Source organism: Pseudophryne corroboree, chromosome 9, assembly GCF_028390025.1.
Source record: "Pseudophryne corroboree isolate aPseCor3 chromosome 9, aPseCor3.hap2, whole genome shotgun sequence".
In the NCBI taxonomy this organism is placed as follows: Eukaryota; Metazoa; Chordata; class Amphibia; order Anura; family Myobatrachidae; genus Pseudophryne; species Pseudophryne corroboree.
This window is the reverse complement of record NC_086452.1, coordinates 62614391-62640618: the sequence shown is the minus strand read 5'-3', so window position 1 is coordinate 62640618 and position 26228 is coordinate 62614391. Positions and strand designations below refer to the sequence as shown.

General features: G+C 48.3%; 3 protein-coding genes across 3 annotated transcripts in view; 2 read left to right on the top strand and 1 right to left on the bottom strand.

Annotated features, from left to right (window-relative positions):
• LOC134957184 (E3 ubiquitin/ISG15 ligase TRIM25-like) overlaps window positions 1-4402 on the top strand; it is a 41989-nt gene extending 37587 nt beyond the window's left edge. Inside the window, exon 3 of the mRNA XM_063938879.1 lies at window positions 2643-4402. Within this exon, the coding sequence (XP_063794949.1) occupies window positions 2643-4402 (1760 nt within the window). The remainder of the gene's footprint in view (window positions 1-2642) is intronic.
• Window positions 1-26228, bottom strand: part of BEST4 (bestrophin 4) — a 203935-nt gene that overhangs the window by 92002 nt on the left and 85705 nt on the right. The gene's annotated exons all lie outside the window — the stretch shown is intronic.
• The window catches only part of LOC134957484 (E3 ubiquitin/ISG15 ligase TRIM25-like), a 28028-nt gene continuing 9941 nt past the window's right edge, over window positions 8142-26228 (top strand). The window contains exon 1 of the mRNA XM_063939451.1: window positions 8142-8371. The gene's annotated coding sequence lies outside the window, so the exon portion shown is untranslated. The remainder of the gene's footprint in view (window positions 8372-26228) is intronic.

Here is a 26228-nt window from a genome sequence, read left to right as displayed (position 1 = left end):
GTCAGACTTCCCTACACATAAATATTCTGGAACTAAGGGCCATTTACAATGCCCTAAGTTAGGCTAGACCCCTGCTTCAACACCAGCCGGTGCTGATCCAGTCAGACAACATCACGGCGGTCGCCCATGTATACCAACAGGGCGGCACAAGAAGCAGGATGGCGATGGCAGAAGCCACAAGGATTTTCCGATGGGCGGAAAATCATGTGTTAGCACTGTCAGCAGTGTTCATTTCCGGAGTGGACAACTGGGAAGCAGACTTTCTCAGCTGGCACGACTTCCACCCGGGAGAGTGGGGATTTCATCCAGAAGTCTTCCAAATGATTGTACACCATTGGGAAAGGCCACAGGTGGACATGATGGCGTCCCGCCTCAACAAAAAGCTAAAAAGATATTGCGCCAGGTCAAGGGACCCTCAGGCGATAGCTGTGGACGCTCTGGTGACACCGTGGGTGTACCAGTCGGTTTATGGGTTCCCTCCTCTTCCTCTCATACCCAAGGTACTGAGGATAATAAGAAAAAGAGGAGTAAGAACTATACTCATTGTTCCGGATTGGCCAAGAAGAGCTTGGTACCCGGAACTTCAAGAAATGATCTCAGAGGACCCATGGCCTCTGCCGCTCAGACAGGACCTGCTGCAGCAGGGGCCCTGTCTGTTCCAAGACTTACCGCGGCTGCTTTGACGGCATGGCGGTTGAACACCGGATCCTGAAGGAAAAGGGCATTCCGGAGGAAGTCATTCCTACGCTGATTAAAGCTAGGAAAGAAGTGACCGCAAACCATTATCACCGCATTTGGCGAAAATATGTTGCGTGGTGTGAGGCCAGGAAGGCCCCAACTGAGGAATTTCAGCTGGGCCGTTTTCTGCACTTCCTACAGTCAGGGGTGACTATGGGCCTAAAAATTGGGTTCCATTAAGGTCCAGATTTCGGCTCTATCGATTTTCTTCCAGAGAGAACTGGCTTCACTACCTGAAGTTCAGACTTTTGTTAAGGGAGTGCTGCATATTCAGCCTCCTTTTGTGCCTCCAGTGGCACCTTGGGATCTCAACGTGGTGTTGGATTTCCTAAAGTCACATTGATTTGAGCCACTTTAAACCGTGGAATTAAAATATCTCACGTGGAAAGTGGTCATGCTGTTGGCCTTGGCTTCGGCCAGGCGTGTGTCAGAATTGGCGGCTTTGTCATGTAAAAGCCCTTATCTGATTCTCCATATGGATAGGGCAGAATTGAGGACTCGTCCCCAGTTTCTCCCTAAGGTGGTATCAGCTTTTCATTTGAAACAACCTATCGTGGTGCCTGCGGCTACTAAAGACTTGGAGGCTTCCAAGTTGTTGGACGTAGTCAGGGCCCTGAGAATTTATGTTTCCAGGACAGCTGGAGTCAGGAAAACTGACTCGTTGTTTATCCTGTATGCACCCAGCAAGCTGGGTGCTCCTGCTTCACAGCAGACTATTGCTCGCTGGATCTGTAGTACGATTCAGCTTGCACATTCTGCGGCTGGACTGTCGCATCCTAAATCAGTGAAAGCCCATTCCACGAGGAAGGTGGGCTCTTCTAGGGCGGCTGCCCGAGGGGTCTCTGCTCTACAACTTTGCCGAGCAGCTACTTGGTCGGGGTCAAACACATTTGCTAAATTCTACAAGTTTGACACCCTGGCTGAGGAGGACCTAGAGTTTGCCCATTCGGTGCTGCAGAGTCATCCGCACTCTCCCGCCCGTTTGGGAGCTTTGGTATAATCCCCATGGTCCTTACGGAGTCCCAGCATCCACTTAGGAGGTCAGAGAAAATAAGATTTTACTCACCGGTAAATCTATTTCTCGTAGTCCGTAGTGGATGCTGGGTGCCCATCCCAAGTGCGGACTGTCTGCAATACTTGTATATAGTTATTGTTTAACTAAATGGTTATTGTTGAGCCATCTGTTGAGAGGCTCAGTTATTATTCATACTGTTAACTATACTGTTAACTGGGTATAGTATCACGAGTTATACGGTGTGATTGGTGTGGCTAGTATGAGTCTTACCCGGGATTCAAAATCCTTCCTTATTGTGTCAGCTCTTCCGGGCACAGTATCCTAACTGAGGTCTGGAGGAGGGTCATAGGGGGAGGAGCCAGTGCACACCAGGTAGTCCTAAAGCTTTCTTTAGTTGTGCCCAGTCTCCTGCGGAGCCGCTATTCCCCATGGTCCTTATGGAGTCCCAGCATCCACTACGGACTACGAGAAATAGATTTACCGGTGAGTAAAATCTTATTTTTCTAGTGCTCCAGTGACTCTAACCACTTAAACAATTTTGTAGCTCTCCTCTGAACTCTTTTGAGTTCCCAGATACCTTTTTTATAATGCAGTGCCTAGAACTGTACACAGTATTCCAGGTGCGGATGTACCAATGATCTGTACAGTGGCAGGATCACACTCATCCCTTGTCTCAATTCCCCATTTTATACAGGCTAAGACTTTGTTTGACTTCTTTGCTGCACTTTGACATTGGGTGCTGCTGCTAAGTCTATTATCGATTAACACCCCAAAATCTTTTTCAATTGCGGTTTCCCCTTCATTTTCCCCATTTGTTGTGTAGGTTGCTTGTTTATTTTTGGTCCCAAAGTGTGATGTCTGTTTACTTTAACCTCTCTTCTGCTACCAGCGATGGCTTCTGCTGATCTGAGACGGGAGCTGGACTGTTCCATCTGCCTGAACATTTATACAGATCCTGTAACCCTGAGATGTGGGCACAACTTCTGCCGGGTCTGTATTGATCATGTGCTGGATACACAGGAGGAGTCTGGAGCTTTTACCTGTCCAGAATGCAGAGCGGAGTATCCGGATCGTCCTGCCCCAGAGATAAACAGAAAGCTCTGCAATATTGCAGAACGTGTACGCTCCATTCCAGAGGAGGGAACTGGGGTGTTCTGCACTTATTGTGTCCACTCTCAAGTACCCGTTCTTAAAACCTGTCTGAAGTGTGAAGCTTCTCTCTGTGATATACATTGGAGGACACACAACAAGTCAGCAGAACATGTCTTGGTAGATCCCACCACTTCCTTGGAGAAAAGAATATGCTCCGTCCATAAAGAGATCTTGAAGTATTTCTGCACTGAGGACGCTGTCTGCATCTGTGTGTCCTGCAGTTTGGCTGGAGAGCACCGGGGACACCTGGTGGAGATGCTGGGTGAGGCCTCTGAGAAGAAGAAGGAGAAGCTGAGAAATGTTCTGCAGAAACTGACCACAAAGAGAGAGGAGACTGAGAAAAGTATCCAGAGTCTGCAGGAGCGCATGAGAGAAGATCATGGAAAAGCAGCTGGTTTATCGGAGACTATCACTGCCCTGTATAGAGACATCAGGATACAGCTGGAGGACCTAGAGAAGAGAGTCCTGAATGAGATCTCCAGGCAGGAAGAGCGCGTTTCACTCTCAGTCTCTGATCTGATCCAGCAGCTGGCGATGAAGAAGGATGAGATGGCCAGGAAGATGCGTCACATTGAGGAGCTATGTAACATGCCTGATCCAATGACTGTTTTACAGGAACCAGACACAGGTGACTTGTCTGATACAGAGGAGCTGTGTTGCATGATCGATCCAATGACTACTGTCCAAAAACAGGATAGTGAAGAGAAGATGGAGGAGGTGGTGGTGGGGGGCACTGAGGAGAACGAGGAGGAGGGGGGCACTGAGAATGAGGAGGAGGGGGGCACTGAGGAGAACGAGGAGGAAGGGGAAACTGAGGAGAAGGGCACTGAGGAGGGGGATAGAGAGGAGGGTAGGAGACATGATGAACATAAAGTAGGAGATCTGGATGTGGGTCTTATCTCAGGGGAATTGCAAACATTATCTGATATAATAAAAGGTATAAATGTATGCTTCTATGTACAGAAACCGGAAGACATATCACTGGATGTAAACACAGCGGGTGATTATATAGTTATATCAGGTGACATGAAAACTGCATCCACATCTTCAATAGAACAGAATCATCCAGAGACACCAGAGAGATTTCAGGATCATTCTCAGGTATTAAGCACCAGGAGATTCTACTCAGGGCAACATTATTGGGATGTGGATGTCAGTAAATCGGAGAGCTGGAGTGTGGGGATGTGTTATCCCAGTATAGACAGGAGAGGAGATCAGTCACTCTGTGGATATAATAACAAGTCTTGGTGTTTGGATAGGGATGATGATGATGATGATGAGTATTCAGTGATACATGACGGTGAAAAGATCCCGTTATCTGACAGTATTCCCTATGATAGAGTGAGGATGTATCTGGATTATGAGGCTGGACAGCTGTCCTTTTATTCTCTCTGTGACATGATCCGACACTTACACACAGTCACTGCCACCTTCACTGAGCCCCTTCATGCTATATTAGGTGTGTGGGAAGAGGGTTCTATCAAGATATTGGTGTAGAATCTGGAACTGTCAGGGAGTGGAATCTGATTGGTGGAACATTTAGTGCATAGAATGATGCAGTGGTTACAGTAGTTTATATGTATATGAAGACAGTGATCCTGGTACAAGGAATTGCTGTATAATCTTGTGGACAATGCAAGTTGTGTATTCAGTGATTCAGCAGCTGTTTTTCATGTTTGATATTCTCTGTTCTTTCTATTCCTGACATGGCAAATAAACATCGTTCAAGTCATTTGCACATATCAGAGCAATGGGGGTAATTCTGAGTTGATCGCAGCAGGAATTTTGTTAGCAGTTGGGCAAAACCATGTGCACTGCAGGGGGGGCAGATATAACATGTGCAGAGAGAGATAGATTTGGGTGGGTTATTTTGTTTCTGTGCAGGGTAAATACTGCCTGCTTTATTTTTACACTGCAATTTAGATTAGATGTTATATCTGCCTCCCCTGCAGTGCACATGGTTTTGCCCAACTCCTAACAAAATTCCTGCTGCGATCAACTCAGAATTACCCCCAATATCTCTATATAAATCTAAAGGCTACAATGAGTATTCTTCAGTTACTTGTTAGTGATGTTAATAAAGGTCACAAAATGTTCCTGTAATCTTGCATTATTGTCTTGGTTGCGTCATCATGGCACTGCACAATTCAATTGCGTCGTCATGGCACTGCATAGTGGGGGATAGTCCGTGATGATGTTATATGTAGATAATTGTATCATCGTGCTCTCGCCAAGATCATTGGGGAAGGGACAGGGGGTTCACAAAAACCCTGCCTAAATGTGTCAGTCTACTGGATATAATAACCAGAGAGACCTAAACTATGCATTACCAATGATGGAGCTTATGAAACTGTATCTCCCCTGTCATTCTGATTTCTGCAGACCCATATAGATGTAGACACATTTTGATATAAAACATAGAATTTGGGTTTCCAGCTCAGCCATAAAGAAAACAGACCCTGATCTCTATAGGAAATGGATCAGTCCTATAAATCTGCATTTGTGAATAAAAAGTTCCCTTTGCTATTACTGCTAATCATTTAATAAATAGATTTTAAGGTGTGAGAATTCTGTGTTCACAGAAACCATATTAGCTGCACACAAAGGTGGACGTAATGTTCGTGATGTCACAGGGATGGTACAGGTATCGGTAGTGAAGCCACTCTTCGCAAGCATAACCGCATTTATTAATGCCGTAATCTTGAAGAAAATCCCAAAGGACAGCTCTTGTGGTAAGAGGACTCTTGATCATGACCTGGACTCATACGTGTGTTGCAGGATCAGATTGGATCCCTCTCAGTAGGGAAACACACTTGAAGTCCATAGGCTTCTAGAGGGCAAGGCCTTGCCCACTGCATCCACGACCTGGAATCTATTGCATTCCGGGGCTTGGTGCATATGCCGTAAGCAGGCAACCCTCCAAAAATGCATTTTTGGAGGTTTGGCCACATTTTTAACCTTGGTGTATCCAGCCCTTCATGAGGAAGGTATAGGTAACATTGGTGATGTCACAGAGACAGTACAGGTAACATTAGAGATGTTATAGAGACGGTCCAAGTAACATTAGTGATGTCAAAGAAAAGGTCCAAGTAACATTAGTGATGTCACAGAAAAGGTACAGGTAACCGTTACGTTACAGGGACAGTATAGGTAACATTAGTGATGTCACAGAAAAGGTACACGTAACATTCGTGATGTCACAGAAAAGGTACAGGTAACCGTTACGTTACAGGGACGGTACAGGTAACATTAGTGATGTCACAGAAAAGGTACAGGTAACAGTTACGTTACAGGGACGGTACAGGTAACATTTGTGATGTCACAGAAAAGGTACAAGTAACATTAGTGATGCCACAGAAAAGGTACAGGTAACAGTGATGTCACAGAAAAGGTACAGGTAACCGTTACGTTACAGGGACAGTATAGGTAACATTAGTGATGTCACAGAAAAGGTACAGGTAACAGTTACGTTACAGGGACGGACAAGGGTAACATTTGTGATGTCACAGAAAAGGTACAAGTAACATTAGTGATGCCACAGAAAAGGTACAGGTAACAGTGATGTCACAGAAAAAGTTCAGGTAACAGTTACATTACAAGGAAGGTACAGGTAACAGTGATGTCACAGAAAAGGTACAAGTAACATTAGTGATGCCACAGAGATGGTACAGGTAGCATTAGTGATGTTACAGGGACGGTACAAGTAATATTAGCGATGTCACAGAAAAGGTCCAAGTAACATTAGTGATGGTACAGGTAACATTAGTGATGTGACAGAAAAAGTACAGGTAACCGTTACGTCACAGGGACGGTACAGGAAACATTAGTGATGTCACAGGGACGGTACAGGTAACATTTACATTACAGGGACGGTACAGGTAACAATGATGTCATGGGGACGGTAAAAGTAACATTAGTGATGTCACAGAAAAAGTACAGGTAACAGTTTAGTTACAGGGACGGTACAGGTAACAGTAGTAACGTCACAGGGACGGTACAGGTATCAGTAGTTACGTCACAGGGACGGTACAAGTAACATTAGTGATGTCACAGGGCTAGGCTTGCCATAATATCCCTTTAAACCAGGAAACCTATAATTTACACAGATTCTGTGGCTGGCTAAATTCAAGCCTGCAATTCATCTGGTTTTAATCGGCCACAGAACCTGTGTTAATCAAGCATATACAGAGAAGGTACAGGTAACCGTGATGAAATAAGTATGGTACAGGTAACAGTGATGGAAAAGGGCGGTACAGGTAAAAGTGACATCACAGGGATGGTTCAGGTAACCTTAGTGATGTCACAGTAATGCTACAGGCAACATTACTAGTGATGTCATGGGGAAGGCACAGTTAACATTAGTGACACCCTCCGATGCCCCCACCCAATGCTGGTGGTTTCCTGACCCTACCTCCAGCCCCATACATGTCCAAGATATAAGCAGCAGTGTTCTACAAAAAAATTACTTTAACTCAGGGTTTCCTAAACTCTGCTAATATAGTCCAGGTTTTAAGAATATTCATGCTTGAGCACAGGTGACTTCAATCAATTTGATTTAACCATTTGTACTCAAGCATGGATAGCCTTAAAAGGGTGGTCTTCTGTATGCCGGCGGTCGGGCTCCCGGCGCTCAGTATACCGGCGCCGGGAGCCCGACAGCCGGCATACCGACACTTATTTTCCCTCGTGGGGGTCCACGACCCCCATAGAGGGAGAATACGCGCCACCGTGCCCGTAGCGTGGCGAGCGCAGCGAGCCCGCAAGGGGCTCATTTGCGCTCGCCACACTGTCGGTAAGCCGGCGGTCGGGCTCCCGGCGCCGGTATGCTGGTCGCCGGGAGCCCGACCGCCGGCCAGCCGTAGTGAACCCCCTTAAAACCTGGACTGTAATTGCAGAGTCTAGGAAACTGCTGTAACTGTACAGGGGTCTATAACCCCGTACCCCGTGGGAAATGTGTGCTGAGCGGTCTAGCACAGACTGCTCTGCACACATTTCTCCCCCCGCTCAGCACAGCGCAATGTGTGCTGAGCGAGCGGCGGGGCCGTTCATTTCACCCAGCAGGTGCCATGGAGAGAAATAAAGTGAACAGAGATAAAGTACCAGCCAATCGGCTCCTATTATCTTTTGTATTCACTGCCAGTGCGAAACAAAGCAGGAGTTAGGACCCAGGGAGAGTAGGCTCTCTTTCTAGTGATGAGCAACACATGACCTGATTGGACCAATCAGATGCTGCTCACAGAGCCTTGCACAACACTGATCCTGTTGTGAGAGCGGAGAGATAGGAGTATCACTGATCTCTGAAAGCAAGGAGCAGCTTCTTACTATTGGGGGTGAGAGTGACAGAGCAGGCAGGACAGCAGCTCACTACGGTCGTCTGGGACCACGGCAAAGCAAACTGACTATACTATCCTCCTGCATCATTCTGCTGCCAGATAGAGCACTGCAGAGCGCTGGCCAGAGCTTCAGGTGAGAGCATAAGGAGACTGGTGTTACCTTATAGAAATAAGTGGGGTGAGGTAGGGGTAGGACGTTGGGAACAGGTGTCACCTGAGGGCGGAGACTAGGGGTGAGGAGTCTCCATAATCTGATGGTGCCATATAAGTAATATGGAACAAAAATACCGAAAATACAACAATATGGAAAAATGTACAGTAGGTGTCTTCATATATGGAGGTCACTTGCACCAGGGGTTAAATAAAATTAAGGCCGGTATTATCTGCTAGCGGTGATGGTGGGTTTTGGGGAAGGGGGGGGGGGGGGGGTCAAAGCATATTTGTGCACCTTGGCTCATCATTCACTAATTCTGCCACTGATCCCTGGTGCATCTCTGAAACCGGCCTATATTACGGTAGAATGGACTGTGCAATGCCAGAGTCTCCACACTGCTGATGGGCAGTACGGATGGTGTAATGGTTAGCATTACTGCATCACAGCACTGAGGTCAAGGGTTCGATTCCCACCTTGGCCCTAACTGTGTGGAGTTTGTATGTTCTCCCCGTGCTAGTGTGGGTTTCCTCCACGTACTCCGGATTCCTCCCACAATCAAAAGAATATACTGATAACTTCATTGGCCCCCAATAAATAATTATGCCTAGTGTGTAAGTGTATGTACATAGGCAGACTAGATGGGTCACGTGGTTCTTATCTGCTGTCACATTCTTTGGGGGGGTCCTCTATTAGCAGCGCTAATTTACTACTGCTAATAGGTTCCCCGGGGGCTATCCAATAAGCCCTGACGCAGCGTTCTTCCCCACCCGGCCTCAGGCACCCGAAGCATAATCCGCGATAAGCAACCGCCGGAGCCACAATAACACATGGGATCGGAAACGTATCCCGGATGTGTTATTGCACAAACGCGGGTATGTTTTCGTATTAAAAAAACTGGATATTGCGATAATGACCATCGGTCAAAAATTGAGATATCAGGCTGTTTTTATCGGATGAAATCGGATCGCTTCTTATTGGATACCTGCGTATGTTTCTATGCTGAGAGTTTACTGTATAGTAATAATGTATTAGCGTTAACATTTGAATTTATCAGTGGGCCCTATGAAGATTTGCGTTTGGAAGACCTACAGTCACATATCCAAACTATTCACTGATAAATGTCACTGTGATATGTTATTGGAGAGATGTGTATGCACCGAAAATGCACTGGGTGTACACATTGGAGTGAGAGCATTTCTGAAGTCCCCATCGTAATGGGAATGCACAAACTCACCGTTGGGTGTCGCAAGTGCTCCAAAGGGTATGATATACACAGTCGGCATTCAGAATGTCAGCATGATTTAACACAAAAATACCATGTCGACTATTTGGTGTTGACCACCCTTTGCCTTCAAAACAGCATCAATTCTTCTAGGTACACTTGCACACAGTTTTTGAAGGAACTCTGCAGGGAGGTTGTTTCAAACATTTTTGAGAACGAACTACAGATCTTCTGTGGATGTAGGCTTGCTCAAATCCTTCTGTCTCTTCATGTAATCCCAGGCAGACTTGATGATGCTGAGATCAGGGCTCTGTGGGGGCCACATCATCACTTCCAGGACTCCTTGTTCTTCTTTACGCTGAGGATAGTTCTTAATGAAATGCAGCCCCAAACTTGCATGGAACCTCCACCATGCTTCACTGTTACCTGCAGACACTCATCATTGTACCGCCCTTAGGCCCTCATTCCGAGTTGATCGCTCGCTAGCTGCTTTTAGCAGCAGTGCAAACGCTAAGCCGCCTTCCTCTGGGAGTGCATCTTAGCTTAGCAGAAGTGCGAAAGAAAAGGTTAGCAGAACTGCTCGTGAAATTTTCTCTTACATCCTAGAGGATGCTGGGGACTCCGTAAGGACCATGGGGTATAGACGGGCTCTGCAGGAGACATGGGCACTCTAAAGACTTTAAATGGGTGTGCACTGGCTCCTCCCTCTATGCCCCTCCTCCAGACCTCAGTTAGATCCTGTGCCCAGAGGAGACTGGGTGCACTACAGGGGAGCTCTACTGAGTTTCTCTGAAAAATACTTTTGTTAGGTGTTTTATTTTCAGGGAGCACTGTTGGCAACAGGCTCCCTGCATCGTGGGACTGAGGGGAGAGAAGCAGACCTACTTAAATGATAGGCTCTTGGACACCATTAGCTCCAGAGGGTTGTAACGCAGGTCTCATCCTCGCTGTTCGTCCCGGAGCCGCGCCGCCGTCCTCCTCACAGAGCCGGAAGATAGAAGCCGGGTGAGTATAAGAAGAAAGAAGACTTCAAAGGCGGCAGAAGACTTCAGATCTTCACTGAGGTACCACGCAGCGGTAACGCTGCGCGCCATTGCTCTCATATTCACACACACTGACGGCACTGTATGGGTGCAGGGCGCAGGAAGGGGCGCCCTGGGCAGCAATAATAAACCTCAAGGGACACTGGCTGACATATATACTGCGGAGGCAGTATATTAAATAAACCCCCGCCAGTATAAAGAATATGAGCGGGACCGAAGCCCACCGTTGAGGGGGCGGAGCTTGATCCTCCAGCACTAACCAGCGCCATTTTCTCCACAGCACGCTGCAGAGAAGCTGCTCCGCGGACTCTCCCCTGCTGAAGACAAGTACAGACGGCTAAAAGGAGGGGGGGGGGGCACATTTGGCGCAGTCAGTGTATTATTGATATATAAAGCGCTGTACAGACTGGGATTTTGTTCCAGTGGCGCTGGGTGTGTGCTGGAATACTCTCTCTCTGTCTCTCCAAAGGGCCTTATTGGGGGGCTGCCTCTATAGATATATATATATATATATATCTATATATATATCTATATATATATATATATATCTATCCCAGTGTGTGTGGGGGTGTCGGTACGTGTGTGTCGGCATGTCTGAAGCGGAAGGCTCGTCTAAGGAGGAGGTAGAGCAGATGATTGTGGTGTCTCCGTCGGCACAGTCGACACCTGATTGGATGGATATGTGGAATGTTTTAATGCAAATGTGTCTTTATTACATAAAAGATTGGACAAAGCAGAGTCCAGAGAAAAAGCAGGGAGTCAATCCATGGCTTTGACTGTGTCACAAGGCCCTTCTGGGTCTCATAAACGTCCCCTGTCCCAGGTAGCAGACACTGATACCGACACGGATTCTGACTCCAGTGTCGACTACGATGATGCGAGGTTTCACCCTAGGGTGGCCAAAAGTATTCATTATATGATTATTGCAATAAAAGATGTTTTGCATATCACAGAGGACCACTCTGTCCCTGACACGAGGGTCTGCATGCTTAAGGAGAAGAAACCTGAGGTAACCTTTCCCCCATCTCATGAGCTGAACGCTTTATTTGAAAAAGCTTGGGAAACTCCAGACAAGAAACTGCAGATTCCCAAGAGAATTCTTATGGCGTATCCTTTCCCCGCACAGGACAGGTTACGGTGGGAATCCTCGCCCAGGGTGGACAAGGCTTTGACGCGCTTGTCCAAAAAGGTGGCACTACCGTCTCCAGACACGGCAGCCCTCAAGGGTCCTGCTGATCGCAGAGAGGAGACTACCTTAAAATCAATTTATACACATACGGGGGCCTTGCTCAGACTGGCAGTAGCGTCGGCATGGGTATGTAGCGCAATAGCAGCATGGGCAGATAACTTGTCATCTGACATTGACACCCTAGATAAGGATAGCATTTTATTGACCTTGGGTCATATAAAAGACGCAGCGTTATATATGAGAGACGCTGCGAGAGACGTTGGGCTGTTGGGATCAAGAGCCAATGCCATGGCAATTTCTGCTAGGCGAGCCCTGTGGACCCGCCAATGGACGGGTGATGCCGATTCAAAGAGACATATGGAAACTTTGCCTTACAAGGGTGAGGTTTTATTTGGGGAGGGCCTCGCAGACCTGGTGTCCACAGCTACCGCGGGTAAATCTTCTTTCTCTAACGTCCTAGTGGATGCTGGGGACTCCGTAAGGACCATGGGGAATAGACGGGCTCCGCAGGAGACTGGGCACTCTAAGAAAGAATTAGTACTACTGGTGTGCACTGGCTCCTCCCTCTATGCCCCTCCTCCAGACCTCAGTTAGAATCTGTGCCCGGAAGGAGCTGGGTGCATTTTAGTGAGCTCTCCTGAGCTTGCTATTAAGAAAGTAATTTAGTTAGGTTTTTTTATTTTCAGAGAGCTTCTGCTGGCAACAGACTCTCTGCTACGTGGGACTGAGGGGAGAGAAGCAAACCTACTAACTGCGGTTAGGTTGCGCTTCTTAGGCTACTGGACACCATTAGCTCCAGAGGGTTCGAACACAGGAACTTAACCTTGGTCGTCCATTCCCAGAGCCGCGCCGCCGTCCCCCTCGCAGAGCCAGAAGCCAGAAGCCGGTGGATGTAGCAAGAAGACGTCAAAATCGGCGGCAGAAGACACCTGTCTTCACATGAGGTAGCGCACAGCACTGCAGCTGTGCGCCATTGCGCCCACACTAACCCACACACAGAGCCGGCCATAGGCATAGGCAAACTAGGCAATTGCCTAGGGCATTTGATATGCCTAGGGGCATCAGCAGCTTCTGCTGATTAAAATGATATGCGGCATGTCTATAGTCTGTGTGTAGCATTTCATATGCAGATACAGCCACAGTCTCACACAGTATATAGGCATGCTGCATATCATTTTAATCAGCAGAAGCTGCTTGTGCATCCTAGCCACATAGCAATGCCAATAAGATGCATTTTCATAAAAAAAAGGTGCCCGACGTTAGCATTGAGGCAAGATTTAAGAAGACACATCTGTATCCAAGCAGAGGCAGAGGTCACAGTGTTAGTGGAAGTGTGAGTGCTGTGTGCATGTGAGTGGGTTGATTGTGCAGTAGTGTTTGGAATATGTGTAAGGAGCATTATGTGTCATGTAAAAATGCATTAATAATGTGCAACATATGTGTAAGGGGCACTATGTGTGTCATTATGTGTATAAGGGCATTAATAATGTGCGGCATATATGTAACAGGGTACTACTGTATGTGTGTCATTATGTGTATTGGGGCACTAATAATGTGCAGCAAATGTGTAGGGGGCACTATGTGTGTCATTATGTGTATAAGGGCATTAATAATGTGCAGCATATGTGTAAGGAACATTATGTGTAAAAGGGCATTAATAAAGGTTGTCATAATGTGTAAGGCGCATTATGTTTATAAGGACATTAATAATGTGTCTCATATGTGTAAGGGGCATTACTGTGTGGAATTATGTGTATAAATGCATTACTGTGTGGCATTATGTGTATAAGGTGCTCTATTATGTGGCGTTGCGTATAGAGAGGGCACTACTGTGTTGTCTAATGTGAATAAAGAGCAATAGGGTGTGGTATAATGTGAATTAGGAGCAATTCATTGTGATGTAATGTGAATAAGGGGCTCTACTGTGAGGAGTAACGTTTAAGGTAAAGTGATACTACTGTGGGATGTAATATGAATTATGGACACTATCACATGATCAAATGTGAATAAAGTTGCAGTACTGTGTGGCGTAATTGGAAATGGGGTTACTATTGTGGGGCCATGCCCCTTGCCAGCAAAAACACATCCCTTTTTGGGCTGTGCGCAAAATGTGCGAACTGTTCCTATTTAAAATATAGGGGTACAAACCCCAAAATAAGGACTGCTATGGGTGAGGGGTGATAGTGCTGGGAAAGAGGTGCAAGGTCAGAGGCGGAACCAGCGGTTGTGCTAGGGGGCACCAGCCAAAATCTTGCCTAGGGCATCATATTGGTTAGGGCCGGCTCTGCCCACACACTCCGGTCACTGTAGTGTGCAGGGCGCAGGGGGGGGGCGCCCTGGGCAGCAATTGAGTACCTCCTGGCAAAAGCAGCATATATACAGCTGGGCACTGTATATATGCATGAGCCCCCGCCATTTTTTACACCAAATCGCGGGACAGAAGCCCGCCGCTGAGGGGGCGGGGCTTCTTCCTCAGCACTCACCAGCGCCATTTTCTCTCCACAGCTCCGCTGAGAGGAAGCTCCCCAGGCTCTCCCCTGCAGACTCACGGTAGAAAGAGGGTAAAAAGAGAGGGGGGCACATAAATTTAGCGCAATTATCATATATACAGCAGCTACTGGGTAAACACTAAGTTACTGTGTGATTCCTGGGTCATATAGCGCTGGGGTGTGTGCTGGCATACTCTCTCTCTGTCTCTCCAAAAGGCCTTGTGGGGGTTCTGTCCTCATATAGAGCATTCCCTGTGTGTGGTGTGTCGGTACGCTTGTGTCGACATGTTTGACGAGGAGGGCTATGTGGAGGCAGAGCAGGTGCAGATGAATGAGGTGTCCCCGCCGACGGCGCCGACACCTGATTGGATGGATATGTGGAAGGTATTAAATGATCATGTAAACTCCTTGCATAAAAGGTTGGATAAAGCTGAAGCCTTGGGACAGTCGGGGTCTCAGCCCATGCCTGATCCTACAGCGCAGAGGCCGTCAGGGTCTCAGAAGCGCCCACTATCCCATATTGTTGACACAGATATCGACACGGATTCTGACTCCAGTGTCGATGGCGATGATGCAAAATTGCAGCCTAAAATGGCTAAAGCCATCCGCTACATGATTGTAGCTATGAAGGATGTATTGCACATATCAGAGGTAAGCCCTGTCCCTGACAAGAGGGTTTATATGTTTGGGGAGAAAAAGCAAGAGGTGACTTTTCCCCCTTCACATGAGTTAAATGAGTTATGTGAAAAAGCTTGGGATTCTCCTGATAGGAAAGTGCTGATTTCCAAAAGGTTACTTATGGCGTACCCCTTCCAGCCAACGGACAGGATGCGCTGGGAATCCTCCCCTAGGGTAGACAAAGCTCTGACACGCTTATCTAAGAAGGTGGCCCTGCAGTCACAGGATACGGCCTCCCTAAAGGATCCTGCGGATAGGAAGTCTGTTTATACACATTCAGGTACCCTACTAAGGCCGGCAATTGCGTCGGCCTGGATGTGTAGTGCTGTAGCAGCATGGACAGATACTCTATCTGAGGAACTTAATACCTTGGACAAGGATACTATATTACTGACCCTGGGGCATATAAAAGACGCTGTCCTATATATGAGGGATGCCCAGAGAGACATTTGCCTACTGGGCTTTAGAATAAATGCAATGTCGATTTCTGCCAGAAGGGTCCTGTGGACTCGGCAATGGACAGGTGATGCCGACTCAAAAAAGCACATGGAGGTTTTACCTTATAAGGGTGAGGAATTGTTTGGGGACGGTCTCTCGGACCTAGTTTCCACAGCTACGGCTGGGAAGTCAAATTTTTTGCCATATATTCCCTCACAGCCTAAGAAAGCACCGTATTACCAAATGCAGTCCTTTCGATCACAAAAAGGCAAGAAAGTCAGAGGTGCGTCCTTTCTTGCCAGGGGCAGGGGTAGAGGAAAGAAGCTGCACCATGCAGCTAGTTCCCAGGAACAGAAGTCCTCCCCAGCTTCCACTAAATCCACCGCATGACGCTGGGGCTCCACAGGTGGAGCCGGGAGCGGTGGGGGCGCGTCTCCGAAAATTCAACCACCAGTGGGTTCGCTCACAGGTGGATCCCTGGGCTATACAGGGATACAAGCTGGAATTCGAAGTGATGCCCCCTCACCGTTACCTAAAATCAGCCCTGCCTGCTTCCCCCATAGAAAGGGAAGTAGTGTTAGTGGCAATTCACAAATTATATCTCCAGCAGGTGGTGGTACAGGTTCCCCTCCCTCAACATGGAAGGGGTTACTATTCCACAATGTTTGTGGTTCCTAAACCGGACGGTTCGGTCAGACCCATATTGAATTTAAAATCCCTGAACATTTACCTGAAAAGGTTCAAGTTCAAGATGGAATCGCTCAGAGCGGTCATTGCAAGCCTGGAAGAGGGGGATTTTATGGTGTCTCTGGACATAAAGGATGCTTACCTGCATGTCCCCATTTATCCACCTCATCAGGAGTACCTCAGATTTGTGGTACAGGACTGTCATTACCAATTCCAGACGTTGCCGTTTGGTCTCTCCACGGCACCGAGAATATTTACCAAGGTAATGGCGGAAATGATGGTGCTCCTTCAAAAGCAGGGTGTCACAGTTATCCCATATTTGGACGATCTCCTCATAAAGGCGAGGTCCAGAGAGCAGTTGCTGATCAGCGTAGCACACTCTCAGGAAGTGTTGCAACAGCACGGCTGGATTTTGAATATTCCAAAGTCGCATCTGATCCCTACGACTCGTCTGCCCTTCCTGGGCATGATTCTGGACACGGACCAGAAAAAGGTGTTTCTCCCGGCGGAGAAGGCTCAGGAGCTCGTGACTCTGGTCAGAGAACTCTTAAAACCAAAACAGGTGTCTGTGCATCACTGCACGCGAGTCCTGGGAAAGATGGTGGTGTCATACGAAGCCATTCCCTTCGGCAGGTTCCATGCGAGGACCTTTCAGTGGGATCTGTTGGACAAGTGGTCCGGATCGCATCTTCAGATGCATCGTCTGATCACCCTATGCCCCAGGGCCAGGGTGTCTCTTCTGTGGTGGCTGCAGAGTGCTCACCTTCTCGAGGGCCGCAGGTTCGGCATACAGGACTGGGTCCTGGTGACCACGGATGCAAGCCTCCGAGGATGGGGAGCAGTCACTCAGGGAAGAAACTTCCAAGGGATGTGGTCAAGTCAGGAGGCTTGTCTGCACATAAATATCCTGGAACTAAGGGCCATATACAACGCCCTGAGTCAAGCGGAGCCTCTGCTGCGCAACCAACCGGTGCTGATTCAGTCAGACAACATCACCGCAGTGGCTCATGTAAACCGCCAGGGCGGCACAAGGAGCAGGGTGGTGATGGCGGAAGCCACCAGAATTCTTCGCTGGGCGGAGAATCACGTAAGTGCACTGTCAGCAGTGTTCATTCCGGGAGTGGACAACTGGGAAGCAGACTTCCTCAGCAGGCACGACCTCCACCAGGGAGAGTGGGGACTTCATCAGGAAGTCTTCACGCAGATTGCAAGTCGGTGGGAACTGCCACAAGTAGACATGATGGCATCCCGCCTCAACAAAAAGCTACAGAGGTATTGCGCCAGGTCAAGAGACCCTCAGGCGATAGCTGTAGACGCTCTAATGACACCGTGGGTGTTCCAGTCGGTCTATGTATTTCCTCCTCTTCCTCTCCTACCCAAGGTGCTGAGAATCATAAGAAGAAGAGGAGTGAGAACAATACTCATTGTTCCGGATTGGCCAAGAAGGACTTGGTATCCAGAGCTGCAAGAAATGCTCACAGAGGACCCATGGCCTCTGCCTCTAAGACAGGACTTGTTGCAACAGGGGACCTGTCTGTTCCAAGACTTACCGCGGCTGCGTTTGACGGCATGGCGGTTGAACGCCGGATCCTAGCAGAAAAAGGCATTCCGGATGAGGTTATTCCTACGCTGATAAAGGCTAGGAAGGACGTGACGGCTAAACATTATCACTGTATATGGCGAAAATATGTTGCTTGGTGTGAGGCCAGGAATGCCCCTACGGAGGAATTCCAGCTGGGCCGTTTCCTTCACTTCCTACAGTCGGGAGTGACTTTGGGCCTAAAATTGGGTTCCATTAAGGTCCAGATTTCGGCCCTATCCATTTTCTTTCAAAAAGAACTGGCTTCTCTTCCTGAAGTTCAGACGTTTGTAAAGGGAGTGCTGCATATTCAGCCCCCTTTTGTGCCTCCAGTGGCACCTTGGGATCTTAACGTGGTGTTGAGTTTCCTGAAGTCACACTGGTTTGAGCCACTTAAAACCGTGGAGTTAAAATTTCTCACGTGGAAGGTGGTCATGCTATTAGCCTTGGCTTCAGCTAGGCGTGTGTCAGAATTAACGGCTTTGTCACATAAAAGCCCCTATCTGGTTTTCCATATGGACAGGGCGGAATTGCGGACCCGTCCGCAATTTCTGCCAAAAGTGGTGTCATCGTTTCATATGAACCAACCTATTGTGGTGCCTGTGGCTACTCGTGACTCGGAGGATTCAGAGTTACTAGATGTGGTCAGGGCTTTGAAGGTTTATGTAGCCAGAACGGCTAGGGTCAGGAAAACTGAGTCACTGTTTATCCTGTATGCACCCAACAAGCTGGGTGCTCCTGCTTCAAAGCAAACTATTGCTCGCTGGATCTGTAACACGATTCAGCAGGCTCATTCTGCAGCGGGATTGCCGCTGCCAAAATCAATAAAAGCCCATTCCACAAGGAAGGTGGGCTCTTCTTGGGCGGCTGCCCGAGGGGTCTCGGCATTACAGCTTTGCCGAGCTGCTACTTGGTCGGGTTCGAACACTTTTGCAAAGTTCTACAAGTTTGATACCCTGGCTGAGGAGGACCTTGTGTTTGCTCATTCGGTGCTGCAGAGTCATCCGCACTCTCCCGCCTGTTTGGGAGCTTTAGTATAATCCCCATGGTCCTTACGGAGTCCCCAGCATCCACTAGGACGTTAGAGAAAATAAGATTTTACTTACCGGTAAATCTATTTCTCGTAGTCCGTAGTGGATGCTGGGCGCCCGTCCCAAGTGCGGACTTTTTCTGCAATGCTTGTATATAGTTATTGCTTACATAAGGGTTATGTTATAGTTGCATCAGGGTTGATCTGATGCTCTATTGTTGTTCATACTGTTAACTGGGTATGTATCACAAGTTATACGGTGTGATTGGTGTGGCTGGTATGAGTCTTGCCCTGGATTACAAATCCTTTCCTTATTGTGTCAGCTCTTCCGGGCACAGTTTCTTTAACTGAGGTCTGGAGGAGGGACATAGAAGGAGGAGCCAGAGCACACCAGTATCCAAATTCTTTCTTAAAGTGCCCTGTCTCCTGCGGAGCCCGTCTATTCCCCATGGTCCTTACGGAGTCCCCAGCATCCACTACGGACTACGAGAAATAGATTTACCGGTAAGTAAAATCTTATTTTTTCATGCAGTTTCTGAGCAGCTCCAGACCTACTCCTACCTTGCGATCACTTCAGTCAGTTTAGTTCCTGCTATGATGTTACAAACACGCCCTCCGTTCGGCCAGCCACTCCCCGCGTTTCCCTAGGCACTCCTGCATTTTCACCTGTCACGCCTGCGTTTTTTTAGCACACTCCCGGAAAACGCTCAGTTACCACCCAGAAACACCCACTTCCTGTCAATCACTCACCGATCAGCAGAGCGACAGAAAAGCATCGCTCGCCCTTCTGTAAAACTGCATAGTTTTGTGTGAAAGTACTTCGCGCGTGCGTACTGCGGCCCGTACGCATGCGCAGAAGAGACAATTTTTAGCCTGATCGCTGTGCTGCGAACAATGCCAACTAGCGATCAACTCGGAATGAGGGCCTTCAGCCCATCTGCGTACAAACTGCCTTCTGTTACAGACAAATATTTCAAATTACTCTAGCATCCATAAGGGATATTGGGGACAGAATTAGTACGATGGGGTATAGACGGGTCCAAAGGAGCCAGTGCACTTTAAATTTCTTCCACCGGGTGTGCTGGCTCCTCCCCTCTATGCCTCCTCCTACAGCTCAGTTTAGAAAAAAGTTCCCTCAGGAGAGGATGCACACTGCTAGCTCCAGAGTTTTTCTTCAGTTTCTTTTAAAGTTTTATCAATTTCGGTATGCTGTTTGGGCCACAGCATACCTGCACCGTGGGAGTAAGGAAGGGGGGGGGGGGGGGGGGGCGGTCACTGGCCTCTTGAAGTGCAGAGCCGCTTCCCCGCTGCAGGCCCACCATCCTGAGGGGCTGTTTGTTCAGCGGGGCATGGCGCCTTGGCTGCCGCAGCATGCAGCACACCCCTAACGCTGCCTGAAGGTGATCATCGGTGTAAAGGCAAAGGGTGATTTAGATTTCTCTTCTGTTCATTCACTTTGCATTTTGTTCATTTATCCCCCCAAAATAGTAACACTTCTATTTTGAAAACATTCTAACTTTGCAGCATTATTTCCACACCTGCATAAAACTTTTGCACAGAACTGTATGGGGCCAAATGTAATACAGTGAGTTTTAAAAAGTGAGAGATTTGGTAAGGTTTTTCATTTTTTTTTTTAAAGTGGCAATCATTTACACAGCAAGATCAACCTGGTTTTGCTGTGTAAATGATCGCCACTTTAAAAAGAAACTGAAAAATCTTACCAAATCTCTCACTTTCTGAAACTCTCACTATATTGCATTTGGCCCTATGTGTCTTTTTTTTGTTTTATTTTGTTTAAGTGAGATATCTTGACCTTAAACCCTTCATCAAAAGCAACAATACTTATTTTTGTGAAAAGATAGCATCAATTTCCATTTTCTCAATATTTTTTCATTCATAAATAGCTCCCTATAATCCACAAATATTTATAAGGTAAAACCATTTTTAGCTATTATAAATAATTATTTCAGAAGCGGAACAAATGATGTACCTGTAATTGGATAAAGAAACTTTTGCCTAATCCCAAATAAGTATTTTTTTTTTATATGTTGTCCCTTTATGCATTAGCTGTGTCTATAGGTATTGCCTGATTACACAAGTTTAGCCTCACCCTGGGGGAGATGTACCAATCCTTGGAGAGAGATGAAGTGGAGAAGTTGCCCAAATCAACAAATAAGCCTCTGTCATTTATCTACTACAGTCTATGAAATGACAGAAGAGGGTTGATTTGGGTGACTTGTCCACATTGGGTGGTATTTGGTATGCCGGATGTTGGGATCCCGGCGCACAGTATACCAGCGCAGAAATCCCGACACCCAGCATACCAACAACTATTCTCCCTCTTGGGGGTCAACGACCCCCTCGGAGGGAGAATAAATAGCGTGGTGCGCGTAGTGCGCCACCGTGCCCGCAAGGGGCTCATCTGTGCTCGCCCCGCTGCCGGCATGCCGGCGCCGGGATCCCGACCACCGGCATCACATGCTACACCCGTCCACGTTATCTCTCTACAAGGCTTGAAAATCTCCCTTCTTGTGTAGAGAATATTGGGGCAATTCAATTACCGGCGAGTATCTCACCCGGCAAATTCACGTGACACCCGCCACATTTTATGGCGGTGGGATCACCCTCAAAAGTGTTTGCTAGCTGAAAGGGTAGCAAGCACCTTCTCTTACGTCCTAGAGGATGCTGGGGTCCATATTAGTACCATGGGGTATAGATGGGTCCACCAGGAGCCATTGGCACTTTAAGAGTTTAACAGTGTGGGCTGGCTCCTCCCTCTATGCCCCTCCTACCAGATTCAGTTTAGAAAATGTGCCCGGAGGAGCCGGTCACAGCTAAGGGAGCTCCATAGGAGTTCTTTTAGTTTTATTATTTTTATTAGAGTTAGGCACAGGGAGGCTGCTGGCAACAGCCTCCCTGCTTCGTGGGACTGTGGGGGTAGTGTCCGCCCTGCGGGTTCTGAGCCACTATCTCCGCTGACAGGACACTGAGCTCCTGAGGGAATCGAACGTTCGCCGCCACAGGGGATCGCTCACCCCAGCAGCATGCCGCCATCCCCTTACAGAGCCAGAAGATCGGTGGAGAGTTAGTCACCGCCCCCCCTGACAAGCGGGGAGCCGGTGTGAAGATGGCGGCAACAGGGTAGGAGCGCGGTATTAACCACGCTCCGGAGCTCAGAGGCACACTGTGTGGTGCTGTGAGGAGCACCCTGAGCCAGCGCCTACACCCTGCACTGGTCAGCAAGCCAGTCGGGGTCCCTGGATCTCTGCCAGCACATACCTCAGGCCAGTATAATCCTGTGAAGAGCGGGAAGATGCGCTATCTCCAAGGGGCGGAGCTTCTCCTCAGAGCGGACCCAGCAGCGTTCAGCGCCATTTTCTCTGCCTGCAGTCTTCAGCACTGTCCCTCCACACCAACTCCAGCTATCTGTACGGTACCAGGGTTGTTGTAGAAGGGGGGGAGTGTGTATACTGTGTCTACCGGGTATGGGTCATTAGGTCGACACCACTTAGGTCGACAGTCATTAGGTCGACCACTATTGGTCGACATGCATTAGGTCAACAGGGTCATTAGGTCGACATGTACTAGGTCGACAGGTCAAAAGGTCGACATGAGTTTGTTTGTTTTTGTTTTTCTCTAACGTCCTAGAGGATGCTGGGACTCCATAAGGACCATGGGGATAGACGGGCTCCACAGGAGACATGGGCACTTTAAGAAAGACTTTGGATCTGGGTGTGCACTGGCTCCTCCCTCTATGCCCCTTCTCCAGACCTCAGTTTACTACTGTGCCCAGAGGAGACTGGGTGCTTTTCAGGGGGCTCTCCTGAGCTCAGGGGGCTCTCCTGAGCTTCCTGACAGAAAGTATATTTGTTAGGTTTTTTATTTTCAGGGAGCCTGCTGGCAACAGACTCCCTGCATCGAGGGACTGAGGGGAGAGAAGCAGACCTACTTCTGTGAGTTGAAATGCTCTGCTTCTTAGGCTACTGGACTGACACCATTAGCTCCAGAGGGATTGGTACGCAGGATCTCACCCTCGCCGTCCGTCCCAGAGCCGCGCCGCCGTCCCCCTCGCAGAGCCGGAAGATAGAAGCCGGGTGAATATGAGAAGAAAAGAAGACTTCAGAGGCGGCAGAAGACTTCAGATCTTCACTGAGGTAACGCACAGCACTGCAGCTGTGCGCCATTGCTCCCATACACCTCACATACGGCAGTCACTGTAAGGGTGCAGGGCGCAGGGGGGGGGGGGGGCGCCCTGGGCAGCAGGTAAGCCTCTTATTTGGCAAAAAAGGACATATATACAGCTGGACACTGTATATATGTAAGAGCCCCCGCCAATTTTACACTATTTGAGCGGGACAGAAGCCCGCCGCCGAGGGGGCGGGGCTTCTCCCTCAGCACTCACCAGCTCCATTTTTTCTCCACAGCACCGCTGAGAGGAAGCTCCCCGGACTCTCCCCTGCTTATACCACGGTAGACAAGAGGGGAAAAGAGAGGGGGGGCACATAATTCGGCGCAGATAATATACAACAGCGCTACTGGGTAAACATTAAATTACTGTGTTTCTTCCTGGGTCATATAGCGCTGGGGTGTGTGCTGGCATACTCTCTCTCTCTCCAAAGGGCCTTGTGGGGGAGCTGTCTTCAGAAAGAGCATTCCCTGAGTGTGTGGTGTGTCGGTAAGTGTGTGTCGACATGTCTGAGGGAGAAGGCTATATTAGAGAGGAGCGGGAGCAAATGAATGTGGTGTCGCCGTCGACAGCGCCGACACCTGACTGGATGGATATGTGGAATGTTTTAAATGCTAGTGTAAACTCATTGCACAAAAGATTAGACAAAGCTGAAGCTATGGGACAGTCAGGGTGTCAACCCATGTCTGATCCTATGGCGCAGGGACCGTCGGGGTCTCAAAAGCGCCCAAATAGTTGACACAGATACCGACACGGATTCTGACTCCAGTGTCGACTACGATGATGCAAAGTTACAGCCAAAATTGGCTAAATCTATTCGTTATATGATTATGGCAATAAAATATGTTTTGCACATCACAGAGGAACCCCCTGTCCCTGACAAGAGGGTGCATATGTATAAGGAAAAGAAACCTGAGGAAACCTTTCCCCCCTCACACGAGCTGAACGAGTTATGTGAAAAAGCTTGGGAATCTCCAGACAAAAAACTGCAGATTTCCATAAGGATTCTTATGGCGTATCCTTTCCCGCCAACGGACAGGGTACGATAGGAATCCTCCCCTAGGGTGGACAAAGCATTAACACGCTTATCCAAGAAGGTAGCGCTGCCATCCCAGGATACGGCTACCCTCAAGGATTTTGCTGACCGCAAGCAGGAGGTTACCCTGAAGTCCATTTACACACATTCAGGTACCTTACTCAGACCGGCAATCGCGTCGGCCTGGGTCTGTAGTGCGGTAGTGGCATGGACAGATACCTTATCAGAGGAGATTGATACCCTAGATAAGGATACTGTTTTATTGACACTGGGGCATATAAAAGATGCTGTCCTATATATGAGAGATGCTCAAAGAGACATTAGTCTACTGGGCTCTAGAATAAACGCTATGTCGATTTCTGCTAGAAGAATCCTATAGACCCGGCAATGGACAGGTGATGCCGACTCGAAAAGGCATATGGAGGATTTACCTTACAGGGGTGAGGAATTGTTTGGGGACGGTCTCTCGGACCTGGTCTCCACAGCTACAGCTGGTAAATAAAATTTTTTGCCTTATATTCCCTCACAGCCTAAGAGAGCACCGCATTATCAAATGCAGTCCTTTCGATCTCACAAAAACAAGAAAGTGCGAGGTGCGTCCTGTCTTGCCAGAGGTAGGGGCAGAGGAAAGAAGCTGCACAACTCAGCTAGGTCACAGGAACAGAAGTCCTCCTCGGCCTCTACAAAATCCACCGCATGACGCTGGGGCTCCACTGCACGTCTTCGAGTTTTCAGCCACATCGGGGTTCACTCACAGGTGGATCCCTGGGCAATAGAAATTGTTTCTCAGGGTTACAAGCTGGAATTCGAAGAGGTGCCTCCTCGCCGGTTTTTCAAATCGGCCCTACCATCTTCTCCCCAGGAAAGGGAGACAGTGTTAAATGCAATTCGCAAATTGTGTCTTCAACAGGTGGTGGTCAAAGTACCCCTGATCCAACAAGGAAGGGGATATTACTCGACCCTGTTTGTAGTCCCGAAACCGGACGGTTCGGTCAGACCCATATTAAATCTAAAATTCCTGAACCTATACTTGAAAAGGTTCAAGTTCAAGATGGAATCGCTAAGAGCGGTCATCGCCAGCCTGGAAGGGGGGGATTTTATTGTATCTCTGGACATAAAAGATGCATACCTTCATGTTCCCATTTATCCACCTCATCAGGCGTACCTCAGATTTGCGGTACAGGATTGTCATTACCAATTTCAGACGTTGCCGTTTGGTCTTTCCACGGCCCCGAGAATTTTCACCAAGGTAATGCCGGAAATGATGGTGCTCCTGCAGAAGCAAGGTGTCACAATTATCCCGTACTTGGACGATCTTCTCATAAAGGCGAGATCAAGAGAGCAGTTGCTAAACAACGTATCACTTTTACTGAAAGTGTTACAGCAACACGGCTGGATTCTCAATATCCCGAAATCGCAGTTGGTTCCTACGACTCGTCTGACTTTCTTGGGCATGATTCTGGACACGGACCAGAAAAGGGTTTATCTCCCGATAGAAAAGGTCCAGGAACTCATGACTCTGGTCAGGAACCTATTGAAACCAAGACAGGTCTCAGTGCATCACTGCACTCGAGTCCTTGGAAAGATGGTGGCATCATACGAAGCAATTTCCTTCGGCAGGTTCCATGCGAGGACTTTCCAATGGGACCTACTGGACAAGTGGTCCGGATCACATCTACAGATTCATCAGTTGATCACCCTATCCCCCAGGGCCAGGGTATCTCTCCTGTGGTGGCTGCAGAGTGCTCACCTTCTAGAGGGCCGCAGGTTCTGCATTCAGGACTGGATCCTGGTGACCACGGATGCGAGCCTCCGAGGTTGGGGAGCAGTCACACAGGGAAGAAATTTCCAAGGTCTTTGGTCAAGTCAAGAGACTTGTCTTCACATCAACATCTTGGAACTAAGGGCCATATACAACGCCCTACATCAAGCGGAGACCTTGCTTCACGACCAACCGGTTCTGATACAGTCAGACAACGTCTCCGCAGTAGCTCATGTAAACCGCCAAGGCGGCACAAGGAGCAGAGTGGCAATGGCGGAAGCCACCAGAATTCTTCGCTGGGCGGAGAATCATGTAAGCGCACTGTCAGCAGTGTTCATTCCGGGAGTGGACAACTGGGAAGCAGACTTCCTCAGCAGACACGACCTGCATCCGGGAGAGTGGGGACTTCATCAGGAAGTCTTCGCACAGATTGCAAGTCGGTGGGGACTGCCCCAAATAGACATGATGGCGTCCCGTCTCAACAAAAAGCTACAAAG